Here is a 15,876-nt window from a genome sequence, read left to right on the forward strand (position 1 = left end):
AGTTCTGTTCTATTCTGAGATAAAAAGGATCACTCATCTGTCTTCATGTAAATCTCTCCTCTCTCACTTCACTGATCTCTCTCTCTCTCTCTCTCTCTCTCTCTCTCTCTCTCTCTCTCTCTCTCTCTCTCTCTCTCTCTCTCTCTCTCAGTTTCACTGCTTTAACTGCTTTTATTTATCTGGGTTGGTTGGGGGACATTTTCCAGGTATGGATGAAATGATATACACCACTTTATCAGGACCCTTCACCTGTGTTCACCTGCACATTCATCCAGTTATCCAATCAGCCAATCATGTGGCAGCAGCACAGTGTATATAATCATGCAGATTTAGGTGAAGAGCTTCAGTTAAAGTTCACAGCGAACACCAGAATGGAGTAAAAGTCTGATCTCTGTGACTTTAACAGTAAATGGTTGTTGGTATCAGATGGGCTGGTTTGGGTTTTTCAGAAACTGCTGATCTCCTGGGATTTTCACACACAACCATCTCTAGAGTTTTTACAGAATGGTGTGAAAAACAAAACTATCCTGTAATCAGAGGGTCTGCAGTCTGAAACATCTTGTTGATGGGAGAGATCAGAGGAGGAGATCAGACTGGTCAAGTATTTTGGGAATACAGAAAAAATGTAAATTAGTTCATCTTAAAGATTGTTTAATCCTCAGTCCATCTTCTCTTCATCACAGTAACAGATCAGCATGTATACAGTTCCATTACAGCACCATCTAGTGGCCACATCACTGAACATCAGTCTAGATTTCATCAGGTTGGGGTAGAACAGGAGACTGGTTTGTGTTGAAACTTTACAGATGATGAGAAAATGAATCTTTAAATCTAGAATCATATAGAAATAAATGTTGCCTCTTATTGAAAGATCCTGCACTACATTGTGTGTTACAGTAGTGTGTAGTAGACACTGCTCCTCTTAGCAGAAGGTGGAAATCATCAGATATCATTACACACATCAGCTGATTTCTCATCACAGCACGAACAGCTGATGAAGAGATTTCTGCTTTTTAAGAAGGATTATTTTTGAAACATGAAGATGTTTGATGATGTTCAGTGGAGTGCAGCTTTAGCAGCTGTGCAGCTGTTCTCAGATCAGTGTGTGTTTCTGAGTCAGAGCACTTCCTCTACAGCTCAGGGAGGTTTTTGTACGACACTGTAACACTGTGTGTACGGCCAGCTCTGAGCCTGCTGACAATAATAATCTCCTGCATCTTCAGCCTTAACTGCAGAGATTTTTAGACTAAACTGTGTTCCAGATCCACTGCCACTGAAACGATCTGGAATCCCAGACTGACGAGAAGATATCGAATAGATCATTAGTTTAGGAGCTTCTCCAGGTTTCTGCAGGTACCAGTGGAGGTAAGTGCTAACACTCTGACTCGTACTACAGGTGAGAGTAACAGATTCTCCTGGAGAAACAGACTGAGATCCTGGAGACTGAGTCAGGACGATTTCCCCAAAAGACTCTAAAGAAAAGGATGCAGAGTTAAAATAATGGAAACAGATGTAGTAATGAGTGTGAGAGTGATGTGATGATGTGTATGAATAATAAAAGTAAAGAGAATGTCTCACGGTGAGCGAGGAGTCCCAGTGTCCCCAGCAGGAGACTCAGTACCATCATCATTGTGCTGTCAGTGGCTCTGAAAGGACTGAACACACTCTGATCAGCACTACAGCTCTTAAAGTGTGTGTAGCAGTGACACAGAACACATATGCAAACACCACAACTGTATGTGTGTGTGTGTGTGTGTGTGTGTGTGTGTGTGTGTGGTCACTGGAGTGTAACAGAGGTTTTTGTATGACGGCTTCATTAGAATGTATCACTGTGGTTCACTTTTGGTGGAGGAACCAAACTCATCATCAGTAAGTCTCTCTTCTTTATTCAACATTCCATTCATTTATTTTTATTGTTTATCAAAATATTAAATAAAGTTTAGACAAATAGAAAAATGTGGACAACATAAAGAATTTCTGTTTGTTTATTCATTTATTCATTTGTATGTCTTTATAATTTGGAGATAAGGAATGTGGAGTATGTTTTGATGATGAGACAGTTTCAGTAAAATAAAAATAAGAGAGAGGAAATTAAAAATCAGGAGTTAGCTGTTAGCTGAATAAGTAGACAGTGTGTTCATCAGTAAACAGCACTTTCACATTCACAGCTTCTGAAGTTCATATTGTGTGCTGTGAAGGACATGGTAGAAAACTTCATCCTGTGTCTGTTAGCCTTCTGTCATGTTACTGATGGACTGATTTTGAATCTGGAAACAAAGATAAACAGTGTGTAGAAAGGTGGATGTGGTGTGATGTGGTTATTTCCATCACTGAACTGATTTCTCAGCCTCTTTGCCAGATATGTGATTTGTGTAATGGAGTAAATCTTCTTCTCTGGAAACTCAAAGGGAAGGTGTGATGTTTTCCAGCCCTGACTGTGTGGAATATCAGTGTATTTCCATCAGCAGTGGATTTATTTTTCTGTAGCACTACATGTACAATAACAGAAGGACTCAGGAGGACTGGAACACACTCCCAGAATCAAGGCCATCAAAGTCCGAGTGTCTCCACAATAGAAGGAGGAACTAGGAAATGTTCTCCTGCTGAGTAGTTCTACTGAAGTGCAGTGATGTGAAGAAGCAGTAATGAGTAAATGTTGTGTAAGTGTGTGTAAAGGTGTGTTTATTGTGTGTTTGTGGTCTACAGAAGGTCCCACGGTGAAGCCCTCCGTGTCTCTGCTCCCTCCCTCCTCTCTGCACCAGTCTGAGGAATCGGCCTCGCTGCTCTGCCTGCTGTCTGCCTACTCTCCACAGGGGGCGTCGGTGAGCTGGACGGTGGACAGCTCGGCGGTGAAGGACGGGGTCTTGACCAGTGCAGAAGAACAGAAGAAGGACGGTTACACACGCAGCAGTACCCTGACCCTCAGCAACGCACTCTGGGAAAAGGGGGAGGAGTTTGTCTGTACGGTCTCCCACGAGGGCGTGGATCATCCGGTCACGTTCAGAAAGAGCCAGTGTTAAGGCTAACAGCTCCAAGATAGAACTGAACACTGAGCTGCTTCCACATCCATCTACAATAGAGTTTCAGTTCTACACAATGCTGACATTTCTGTCTTTACTCTCTTCACTGTCCTGTTGCTCTTCCTGTAGTTTTGCTCTGCTGAAATAAAGCTTCATTTTGGACATAGTGTGTTCTTTTCTTGGAGTTAATAGTCATTATCAGTGTGAGGAGAGAGTGTGTTTAGCTGTAGATTCAGGGCTGTGTGTTGTGCTTCAGTGAGTTTGGATGAAGAAAGTTGAACATCTGGTGAAAGTGCTGCTCTATTCTGGGAGAAAGAGGATCACTCAGCCGTCTTCATGTAAATCTCACTTCCTCTACACTGCTCTCTGATTTCCTGCTTAAAACTGACTCTGTGTGTTTATTTGGGTGTGGAACAGGAAGCTGGTTTCATGTCTTTCTTTAGAGCAGGATTTATGGTTGAGGGAACTGACACTACACACTTTATCATCTAAAGGATGATAAATTTTATATTTATAATAGGTTTGTGATTAAACCTAATTTTCATTTGCAGTTAAATGCAGCATTTTTCATCCTTCAGCATTCATTAAAAATCCTCCCTTCCACCTCTGAACCTGTCCAACTTTAGGACAATATCAAACATGCCTTTTATCTACAAGATCCTATAAAAGGTCACACACAGCAGTTATGTTCAGACTTCCATAGGAATAATAATCATGTAATGTATCAGTCATCAAGCCTCATCATAGAACAGAGACAGAGACTAGACTCCATGATACATAAGAAATTCAAGTCTCATTCAATTTTATCTCTATATCACTTTTAACAATGACTATAGTAGCTTTACATGCATGTAATAATTCAAGACAAAAACTGCAAAGTTTATTTTTTCAAAATGTAAATCTATATTTATACCTAATGATCAAGTCCAAGGCAATGGTGGCAAGGAACAACTCTGAGAAGTTATGAGTACGAAACCTTGAGTGGATCTGCATGACACCAGAGAGTGTGATTATTCATCCATTCATTCATTTTCTACCACTTATCTGAACTTCTGGGGTCACGGGGAGCCTGTGCCTATCTCAGGCGTCATCGGGCATCAAGGCAGGATACACCCTGAACGGAATGCCAACCCATCACAGGGCACACACACACTCTCATTCACTCACACACTCAGGACAATTTTCCAGAGATGCCAATCAACCTACCATGCATGTCTTTGGACGGGGAGGAAACCGGAGTACCCGGAGGAAACCCCCGAGGCACAGAGAGAACATGCAAACTCCACACACACAAGGCGGAGGCGGGAATCGAACCCCCAACCCTGGAGGTGTGAGGCGAAAATTCTAACCACTAAGCCACCGTGCCCCGGAGAGTGTGATTATAAATTACATAATTACATAACAATACCTGAACACTAATTAGAAGTCTGTTCCATAACTGTGGGGCTCTGTAAGAAAAAGCTCTGCCCCCTGCTGTAGCCTTTAGTACTTGTGGCACTACCAAATAGCCTGCACCTTTTGATTGATGTACAATGGGTACGGAATGTATTGAGACCCTTTTAAATTGACCACTGTTTCTTTCATTGCAGCCATTTGCTAAAATCAAAAAAGTTCATTTTATTTATCATTAATGTACTCAGCACCCCAACTTGATAGAGAAAAAAACAGACATGTAGAAATTTATGCAAATTTATTAAAAAAGAAAACTGAAATATCACATGGTCATAAGTATTCAGACCCTTTGCTGTGACACTCATATTTAACTCATATGCTGTTCATTTTTTCTTCATTGGAGTGCAAATGTGCTTTATTAAACTGATTGGACTTGATTAGGAAAGGCAAGCACCTGTCTATATAAGACCTTACAGCTCACAGTATATGTCAGAGCAAATGAGAATCATGAGGTCGCAGGAACTGCCCAAGGAGCTCAGAGACAGAATTGTGGCAAGGCACTGATATGGCCAAGGTTACAGAAGAATTTCTGCGGCAGTCAAGTTTCCTAAGATCACAGTGGCCTCCATAATCCTCATAAAAGTTTGGGATGACCAGAACTATTCCTAGACCTGGCCATCCAGGCAAACTGAGCAATCATGGGAGAAGAGCCTTGGTAAAGAAGAACCCAAAGATCACTGTGGCTGAGCTCCAGAGATGCAGTAGCGAGATGGCAGAAAGTTCCAGAAAGTCAACTCTCACTGCAGCCCTCCACCAGTCGGGGCTCTATCGCAGAGTGGCCCGACGGAAGCCTCTCCTCAGTGCAAGACACATGAAAGCCTGCATAGAGTTTGCCAAAAAACACATGAAGGACTCCCAGACTATGAGACATAAGATCCTCTGGTCTGATGACACCAAGATTGAACATTTTGGCGTTAATTCTAAGCGGTATGTGTGTTACCTAGTGAATCAGCATTGATGTATCCAATGATAGAGATTTAAGCACTTATGTAAGTCGCTCTGTATAAGGGCATCTGCCAAATGCTGTAAATGTAAATTAGATACTACACCAGGTTACGTATGTATGAGATGCTGCGTCAGTGCTGACGCTCTGGGAAACGCTTGTGTGAGGACATTGTGTCCGAAGCTCTGTGTGCACACTCGCCATTTTAATGGCTCGGGAACGACACGTGATGGAGTGATTACGCGCTAGCAAGTCCATATAAGCGCATCTACGTCACACTACTCCAGCTTCTATTTGTCTGAAAGAAGCACGTGAGGATGCCCGGGGCATGGCCAGCTGGTTACATACGTAAGCTGGTGTAGTTCCCTTTTGAGGGAACTCGACGCTGTGTCAGTGCTGATGCTATGGGAACGCCAGTACCCACGTTGCCATGCACCGGTCGATGACTGTGCCAGAGGCCATGAGAGAGCATGAGCAGACTGGGAACAGACCATCAAGGCCCTGCAGGACCTGGGACCCTGGAGAGCGGTCCAAATCCAGGTTATAGGACCTGATAAAGGTGTGCAGAGAGGACCAACCTGCCGCAGCACAAACATCTCCAAAGGTAAAACCCCTGGCCAATGCACTGGATGAGGCAATACTCCCAGTGGAGTGAGCCCTGATGCCGAGAGGCGAGGCAAGACCGCGCACCTCATAGGCCTGAGCTAATGGCCTCCAATACTCAGTGTGCTGGCGGAAACCGGATTACCCTTATTCTGGGCCCCCAAGACAGACAAAAAGGGGGCAGAGGAGTTACTCCACGAGGTAGAGCGGTGAACAATCCTTGGACATGCCAGGGGAAAAGATTCTAAGCAGGCAGCCTGCAAATCCCCCACTCTTGAGACTGGCCAAGGCTAGGAGCAGAGCCAACTTCAGGGTCAGAAACTTCTGAGAGGCTGACTCCATGGGCTCAAAGGGGGCTTCCAGCAGCCCTTCCAAGACCACAGAGAGATCCCAGGAAGGAGGCGCGGTCTGCAGGAAGGAGGCGCGGTCCTCAGCTGCCTGACACCACACAGAAAGCGAGAGACAAGAGGGTGCCTACCCAAGGAGGCCCCGAGGACAGGCTCGTGGTTCGCAGCAATGGCAGCCACATACACCTTCAAAGTAGAGAAAAGCAAGACTGCAGGTACTCCAGCACTGTACCGAACAGGCAGTGAACTGGATCCTGACGTTGTTCATTGCCCAAGAGGCGAAAAAGCCTCCACTTCAGAGCATATAGCTTCCTAGTGGAGGGAGCCCTAGCATTCAGAAGAGTCTTGGTCACCTCTGATGAGAGGCCTGCCTCTAGGGACTGGTCCCCTTCGGAGCTTCCCCATCTCTGGGGTGGGGTGGGGTAATAGTCGTCCAGGTAATTCAGTACATGGATGCCCTGGAGACACAATGGTGCTAGGGCAGTGTCCATGCACTTTGTAAACCTGCGTGGTGAAAGGCCTAGGCCAAAAGGAAGAACACAATACCGGTACACTTCTCCCCCAAAAATTAACCTGAGGAACTTCCTGTGCTCCGGCAGAATGCCTATGTGAAAATAAGCGTCCTCAAGGTCGATCATCACAAATCAGTCTGTGGACCTGATCTGGGACACGATAACCTTGAGCTTGAGCATCTTGAATCTGTAAGTCTTCAGAGTACAGTTCAGAGCCCATAGGTCCAAAATCGGACGCAGCCCCCTGTCCCTCTTGGGAACAATGAAATATCGGTTGTAAAGCTGGAGTCCCGCCCTGTGAGGGGAACATGCTCTATGGCCCCTTTCCTCAGAAGTGAGAAAAGTTCCTCTTGGGGAAACACCGCCTGGTGTCTGCCAACAATCGTGTGCAGCACACCCTGGAAGTGCTGAGGACGGGAGGAGAACTGGATCCTGTAGCCTTTTTCTACGGTATCCAGGACCCACTGTGATGCTGACTGGCTGTCTGACAGTGGTGTCAACCTTGCGAAGACCTCCCGGGTGCCCTGAAACTGGCAGGTGCCGACCCAGGGAGATCCGTGCAAGGAAGAGGAGCAGGCACAGACCCCTCTGCTGCCTGAAATGCCAGAGGTGGCAGGGCAGGCAGTAGGGGAGCCTGAATGCAGCCAACTCCTTGTGCCTGTTGATGACAGTAATCACTGCATCACAGAACAAGCCCTGAGGTAACACCGGGGCATCCAGGAGAGAGGACATATCCTCATCTTTAATATTAGTTAAATTGAGCCACAGGTGCCACTCTGTGGCAACAAGCACAGCCATTGCAGGGCCTATGGAGCGGGCCGTCTACTTTGTGGGACGGAGCACAAAGTCAGTGGCTCACTGGAGCTCAGATACCACCCAAAGGCAGGTTTCCTCCGTGTGGGCGATGTAGTTGAGAGATAGCCCGTAAGCATCTCTTCAATCCCAGGCATCACCCCATACAATGGCTTTCAAACCCTATAGTGGCTGAATAGTCAGACGTGGCAGGAGAAATAATACGCGCTGAAAATGGAATTCTTCAAGACCTTGACACCTTGGCATGGAGGTCTGGGAAACTGGCAGCCACCCACGTGAAGGTGATCTGCGGGGTGAAGTCAGAAAGTGGTCGTCTAGCTTATAACGGATGACACTTACTTCTTCTTCAGGCCAATCTAATTTTAAGGGAAGAAAATTCATGAGCCTGAACAGACTGTATTCAGGGTGTGAAGGGTCCATTATGATTCTCCCATCTCCCCTGAAGGAAGGGCAGTTTGGTCACAACGATCCACTATGCAGACCTAACTTGGCTTTGATGTCAGCACTTGTGAAAGTACAATCTCTGATGGGCTTTCTCTGTTATGATATTGGTGTTTTTCTCCCACTTCAAGTCTTTGAAATGGTCTAAGGATCTTGAAGGAATCAGCACTGGACACAGTACAACCCTGTATAGTGAATGGTGACAGAGGATTAGTATTTTTTTTAAAGTCAACTGTCATCTGCACTGTCTTACTGATGCTATGTTCTAAATTGTTGTGTCTACACCACAAGGAATCCCAGAACCACAAGCCGGTCCACCTCCAATCAGTATGGATCCAGCAGCAATCCTGTGATGCACTTCAGTTATGTTAGCCCCAGCATCTCATAGCACTTCATGACAAGAGAGCTAAAGGCAACTGGTCTGTAGTTATTCAGTCCTGAGATGTAGGTGTTTTTGGAAACATGTATTATGGTGCTGTGCTTGAAGCATTATAACACCATACTTCAATAGCTATCTCTGTTTAGCAGTAATCCAGTTTGTTATTGTAGAATTTTCTGTGAGCGCTGTTTGGGATGCATATGTCTTCACAGAAAATTATTTAAGATGTAACAGAATCAGATAGTTTGTCCAAGTCATCATGTTTTATATAAAATTCACTCTAGTCTGTACAATCAAATCCCTCTTGCTTTTACAACTTGGGTTCATCTGTACATTTTTCACCATAGTAACTGTAGGTTTAGCAGAATTTAGTTTATGTTTGTATGTAGGAAGTAGGGGCACCAGACACCCAGTAAACAGTGTGGTAGGCATCCTTCAAGACCATGTAGCAGTGGTCCAGAGAGTTATTTACATTTGTTGGCTACCTAAAGTGTTGCCTGAATTTTTTACATTTTAGTTTTAATTTGTTGAAGTCTGGGTGGTTCTGTTCTATACCTTGAATATGGCTTTAAAGTCTACTTCGGCCCCAACAGGACCTGTTAGCATTAAAGACCCTTTTCCCTGATCCTAGTCCATCCCACAGCCACAACCTCACATGACAGTCACCCTTTAAGGTCACACATGCCAGAGGTCAGAGGGTGGTCCTGTCCAACAAGAAGCAAGACCTACTTTCAGGTCAGAAACCATACTAGAAACACAGTAGTACTAACACATGAGATATGTGTTATGACACATGACAGGTCTATGGGAGGAGACAAAACTAAAAGTAAAACAATAAGAAAAGATCAAAAACAAAATTTCCATCTGGATGTCACATGGAACAAGAGCTGTGTGCTGAGAGAAGGTGAATATGTGACAAGCTTCTTACTGGAATCCAAAGGTATTATGTTGTACATCTTTGTATATAGTGTGTGTAGGGAACTGAGAAAATATGCCTGGTTATTATTTTTAAATGATTTGAATCACAAATCTTTCTATGTTTAAAATATATGAGGGGCAGTGAGAAGACAGTGGAAGCTTTTGGCACTTGGAAAAATGTGAGTGTGAAAAAAGAATGGCGGAGTGGCGTAAAACTTCATAAATTTAGTCAGTTTTAAAAACTTTTACATTTTGTGTATTGACCCAAAGTATTGAGCTGATAACTGAGTTCTACTAAACAGTCTGGGGAGAAAGCACTGTGAGGAGAACAGGACCATGAAGAATTGGATAAGTTGGAAACAAGGCTATGAAACTACATCGGCGTCTGTCTGAACAAAGCTCCTTGTGTCTCAGTTATCCAGTGAATGTGTTTGTGGACCACAAAGTTGTGAGTTCATGACTGATATGTTCCTGTCCACTACATGTTGAGTGGAAGTTTTATATTGAAACCATAACGTGCATCAATGAGTCGAGCCCAAATGTGATTACAATATAAAACTCAACATGCAATGGACAGGAACATATCAGTCATGATCTCACACAAGTTTGTGGTCAACAAGGTTTTCTGTTTGAGAGACATGTAATTGAAGTTCTCTATATAACTCTAACCATTGATGCTTACCGGAGATTAGGAGAGAGTAAAAAAATGTGAACAGAACATTTGTTGAATGGAGACAATTTTCTGGTAAAATCTAGTAAAAAGCAAAAAAATGCAGCTTTAGCAGCTGTTCTCAGATCAGTGTGTGTTTCTTAGTCAGAGCACTTCCTCTACAGCTCAGGGAGGTTTTTGTACGACGCTGTAACACTGTGTGTACGGATAGTTCTCATCCTGCTGACAGTAATAATCTCCTGCATCTTCAGACTGAACTCCAGAGATTTTTAGGTAAAATTCTCTCTTAGATCCACTGCCACTGAAACGATCTGGAACCCCAGTGTAACGTGTAACATCATCATAGATCAGGAGTTTAGGAGCTTCTCCAGGTTTCTGCAGGTACCATTGGAGGTCACTGCTAACATCTGCACTGGTTCTACAGGTGAGAGTAACAGATTCTCCTGGAGAAACAGACTGAGATCCTGGAGACTGAGTCAGGACGATTTCCCCAAAAGACTCTAAAGAAAAGGATGCAGAGTTAAAATAATGGAAACAGATGTAGTAATGAGTGTGAGAGTGATGTGATGATGTGTATGAATAATAAAAGTAAAGAGAATGTCTCACGGTGAGCGAGGAGTCCCAGTGTCCCCAGCAGGAGACTCAGTACCATCATCATTGTGCTGTGTGTCAGTGGCTCTGAAAGGACTGAACACACTCTGATCAGCACTACAGCTCTTAAAGTGTGTGTAGCAGTGACACAGAACACATATGCAAACACCACAACTGTATGTGTGTGTGTGTGTGTGTGTGTGTGTGTGGTCACTGGAGTGTAACAGAGGTTTTTGTATGATGGCTTCATTAGAATGTATCACTGTGGTTGACTTTTGGTGGAGGAACCAAACTCATCATCAGTAAGTCTCTCTTCTTTATTCAACATTCCATTCATTTATTTTTATTGTTTATCAAAATATTAAATAAAGTTTAGACAAATAGAAAAATGTGGACATCATAAAGAATTTCTGTTTGTTTATTCATTTATTCATTTGTATGTCTTTATAATTTGGAGATAAGGAATGTGGAGTATGTTTTGATGATGAGACAGTTTCAGTAAAATAAAAATAAGAGAGAGGAAATTAAAAATCAGGAGTTAGCTGTTAGCTGAATAAGTAGACAGTGTGTTCATCAGTAAACAGCACTTTCACATTCACAGCTTCTGAAGTTCATATTGTGTGCTGTGAAGGACATGGTAGAAAACTTCATCCTGTGTCTGTTAGCCTTCTGTCATGTTACTGATGGACTGATTGTGAATCTGGAAACAAAGATAAACAGTGTGTAGAAAGGTGGATGTGGTGTGATGTGGTTATTTCCATCACTGAACTGATTTCTCAGCTTCTTTGCCAGATATGTGATTTGTGTAATGGAGTAAATCTTCTTCTCTGGAAACTCAAACTGTAGTGCAGTGATGTGAAGAAGCAGTAATGAGTAAATGTTGTGTAAGTGTGTGTAGCACTGTAGCACTACATGTACAATAACAGAAGGACTCAGGAGGACTGGAACACACTCCCAGAATCAAGGCCATCAAAGTCCGAGTGTCTCCACAATAGAAGGAGGAACTAGGAAATGTTCTCCTGCTGAGTAGTTCTACTGAAGTGCAGTGATGTGAAGAAGCAGTAATGAGTAAATGTTGTGTAAGTGTGTGTAAAGGTGTGTTTATTGTGTGTTTGTGGTCTACAGAAGGTCCCCCGGTGAAGCCCTCCGTGTCTCTGCTCCCTCCCTCCTCTCTGCACCAGTCTGAGGAATCGGCCTCGCTGCTCTGCCTGCTGTCTGCCTACTCTCCACAGGGGGCGTCGGTGAGCTGGACGGTGGACGGCTCGGCGGTGAATCACGGGGTCTTGACCAGTGCAGAAGAACAGAAGAAGGACGGTTACACACGCAGCAGTACCCTGACCCTCAGCAAAGCACTCTGGGAAAAGGGGGAGGAGTTTGTCTGTACGGTCTCCCACGAGGGCGTGGATCATCCGGTCACGTTCAGAAAGAGCCAGTGTTAAGGCTAACAGCTCCAAGATAGAACTGAACACTGAGCTGCTTCCACATCCATCTACAATAGAGTTTCAGTTCTACACAATGCTGACATTTCTGTCTTTACTCTCTTCACTGTCCTGTTGCTCTTCCTGTAGTTTTGCTCTGCTGAAATAAAGCTTCATTTTGGACATTGTGTGTTCTTTTCTTGGAGTTAATAGTCATTATCAGTGTGAGGAGAGAGTGTGTTTAGCTGTAGATTCAGGGCTGTGTGTTGTGCTTCAGTGAGTTTGGATGAAGAAAGTTGAACATCTGGTGAAAGTGCTGCTCTATTCTGGGAGAAAGAGGATCACTCAGCCGTCTTCATGTAAATCTTACTCTCACTTCACTGATCTTTATATTATTGTGTGGCTCAGTTCTGCTCTCCCTGATCCATTTCAGTCTTAATCAGAGCAGTCTCTAAAAGTAATATTATAATAATCTTACAATAATCTTAAAGATAAATATAATTTCTTATGGTAGAGATTTAAAAATATAAGTTGTACAGTATGATATGATTAGTTGTAATGTATTCCCCTCTTCACCACTAGAGGTCTCTGTATTCTAATGACTGACTCTCTCTACTGTAGAGAAATATTTCACAAATCTGTGTATAATAAGATGCAGCTTGTCATGATCAGCACACCTGCCTCACCTCCGCACCCACAACGGAGAGAATCGTCTCCGGAGTATTAAGCGCTCCCGGACTACACTTCCCACTACACCCCGCTCAGCCTAATCAGTGCACCAGCTGTTCTCTATCAGCTGGCGCACTTAAATAAGCAAACGAACTTGACCCCATTGCGAAGTCTTGATTTGCTACGGCTATCATTCTGAGCGTTGTCTGATTGTTCCTGTTTCTGGTTTTTGATCTGTTTCTGTATTTTGCCTCACGACTGATTTCTGCCTGCCCTGACCTTTTGCCTGTTGTTCTGACTACGTTTTTGCCTTACCTACACTGAAAGGGCTGTAAAGACAGGATTTAGACCTGGATCTGTCAACAGGTCAGGGACCTGAATAGGCACCTAGTGCATGAAACGTAGGCCTAGAAATAAAACGTAAAGCATGGCCCTAATTTGGGATTAGGTGCTAAAAGTGTCTTGTTTGCGAGGTTTTCAGAAAACCCGCCGCTAAGAGCTGACGAGCTCGGCCTAAGAGAACAGGCTTTCTGGCACAGAGACTGTCAACAATAAACTAAGATAGTCATGGGCAACAGTAAATCTAAGAGCAAACTCAGTACAAACATAGTGTGTATCACTGGACCTAATGTGAATTTTATGAAAACTAATTATGGTCCTGATTCTGTGTCACAACTAATGTGGTGGGTGATGGAGTGTGTCTTCCCCGACGGTGGCAGTTTTAGCCTGAAACAGTTAGACTTGCTGAGAGGTAACCTGATCCAAATTGAAAGAGATAATGACAGGAAAAAGAAGAGAAAGAGGGTAGAAGTAAATTGGACAGCATTTCAGATGTGGAGATCAGAGGCAGAGAAAACGTTGCACAGTATCTCCATCGCCTCACTGACACACAACGCACACAGCGGCCTCACTCCCCCACCTGACATGAGTGAGGGGACAATGACAGTGTATGAGGCACACTTGAGAAACAGCTTCATGAATGGACTGATTCCAGAAATATCTGACAAGGTGAAAAACCTATGTTTTTCACCTTGGGACACTGGAACACGTGGGACACTGGAAAACTGAGCCTCATCAAACGACATGCTCTGCATGCGGAGAAACTGCTTGCACAACACAAGCAGGAACAGGAAAAGAAGAAAGAAGCACAAACACACAGAGTCTAGCTGACAATGATACAAGCCGTGGCGGGGTCTCGAACACATCGAGGAAGAGGCAGAGGCAGAGCCCGAAGAGAGAGAACGGGAGACAGTGGGTGTTTTATTTGTGGAGGACAAGATCACTGGGCAAGGAAATGTCTTAAGAAACACGACAAAGAAACTGCATGACATTCAGCATCTCAGGTCGGGGTCGAGGAGGTCAGTCCTGAAGGGATGGGTGAGTCAAAATCTTTGATGCTTTGCAATGAAGAAACGCTTCAGCTAACTTCTGATTCTGACTTAAATGCTAACATTTTGAATGCAATTGATTTTCCTGAGAAGATGCATACTCCACAAGGCACATATGCAAAGTACAGTTTAGATGTCTATAAGCACATGCCAATACACACTTTAAATGTATAAGGGACAGACAATGTGTTTTTAGTAGATTCTGGTGCAGGAAACTCTGTGATCAAAGTAAATGAGTTGAGTGAGAGGCCAAAAATGAGTGGTAGATCCCTGAATTCAGTTGGAGCATCTGGGATTATCGTGAAAGAAAAATGTACAGCACCCTTAAGGTGTGTTGGGGTTAACCAACAGTCATTCACATTTTCTTTCCTGCTATCTGAATGCCGCCCTATTAATCTGATGGGCAGGGATTTGATTTGCAAATTGAGAATAAACCTAATTAGCACCCCAAATGGATTGAAAGTGTGTACAAGCCAAACAGGTGAATTTCAGGGCGTTAAGTGGGACCCCAGACCTCTGTTGTATGTGTATGAGTGGGAACTCAGCACCTCTGCTGTGAATTCAGTGAATCAAGCACTCACAGATAAGGCCCGCGATAATTCTAATCCTACTCGCACACAATACATGGACACACATGATCTGCACTGCACAGCATACACACACTTAGGGCCAGATGTAGTTTATGAACAAGAGTGGTTCGAAAAACAAAAAGAAGCTGAGGAGTTGTTGTTGAAGAATTTGTATTGGGACAATCACAAATGTACTGCAGAAGTGAGTCTGTATAAAATACATGTAAAGCCGGGGAAGGCCCATCCGTTCACTATAGAGAATTCCCACCCACATGTGTCTCTAGCTAAAGGTGAAACAGAGAAGTGGGACGATTTAGGAAAATGGATATTAAAGTGTGTTGAAGCTGGTGATTGGAAGCCCAGTTCAGATCCCACAGTGTTGTAAAGTGAGAAAACTAAAGCCTATTGCATGTCCTTGAATTGGGTAGCTTTTGTTGACAGAACAGTTGAGATAATGCCACAGGCAGACACAGATGTACTGAAAACCATGGGGCAGATGACACATTTCTGGGGAAGACCCCCGATTACAAGCAGTTCCCAGAGAACTTTGGGCAAAAGGGAAATATGATGTAGGTCTAATCAAAAATTGTGCACCAGTGCAGATAACACATAAATCAGATTACAGACCTTGCAAAACACAGTACCCCTTAAAGCCAGAGGCTATTAAGGGTATCACACCGGTATTTAATTCACTGCGTAAAGCTGGTGTGATCGTGCCATGTGAAACTTCTCCAGTATGAACACCTATCTTTCCTGTGAAAAAAAAAAAAAAAAAAACAGAGGAGTGGCGCTTTGTCCAAAATTTGCAAGTAGTGAATGATGCAGTAATTTCAAGAGCTCCAAATGTGCCAAACCCTTACACAATCTTGTCTCAAATTCCACCAGACAGCATGTGGTTTTCTGTAGTAGACATAGCTAATGCTTTTTTCAGTGTACCAGTTCATCCAGACAGCCAGTTTTGGTTTGCATTTTCCTTCAATGGAAAACTGTACACTTTTACCAGATTGTATCAGGGGTATTGTGAATCGCCTACTATCTACAACGAAGCCCTTAAAAACAGTCTAGAATCTCTGACTCTGACCCCAGGGTCAGCAATTCTTCAATATATGGACGACTGCATGATTGCAGCGCCATCCAAAGACC

General features: G+C 43.7%; 2 long non-coding RNA genes and 1 gene segment (V, D, J or C); 2 read left to right on the forward strand and 1 right to left on the reverse strand.

The window, feature by feature from the left end:
- LOC113634003 overlaps window positions 1-1,761 on the reverse strand; it is a 94,532-nt gene extending 92,771 nt beyond the window's left edge. Inside the window, 2 exon segments of the V gene segment in view lie at window positions 1,240-1,472; window positions 1,579-1,761. Of these exon segments, the coding sequence occupies window positions 1,240-1,472; window positions 1,579-1,630 (285 nt within the window).
- Window positions 1,731-3,182, forward strand: LOC125145733. Its single transcript, XR_007144166.1, has 2 exons — window positions 1,731-1,869; window positions 2,707-3,182. It is a non-coding gene; the product is annotated as an uncharacterized LOC125145733 (long non-coding RNA).
- Window positions 3,183-10,865: 7,683 nt separating this feature from the next.
- Window positions 10,866-12,290, forward strand: LOC113663509. The gene is made up of 2 exons (XR_003445513.2): window positions 10,866-10,991; window positions 11,815-12,290. It is a non-coding gene; the product is annotated as an uncharacterized LOC113663509 (long non-coding RNA).
- The last annotated feature ends 3,586 nt before the right edge of the window (window positions 12,291-15,876 follow it).

Source organism: Tachysurus fulvidraco, chromosome 10 (genome assembly GCF_022655615.1).
Source record: "Tachysurus fulvidraco isolate hzauxx_2018 chromosome 10, HZAU_PFXX_2.0, whole genome shotgun sequence".
In the NCBI taxonomy this organism is placed as follows: domain Eukaryota; kingdom Metazoa; phylum Chordata; class Actinopteri; order Siluriformes; family Bagridae; genus Tachysurus; species Tachysurus fulvidraco.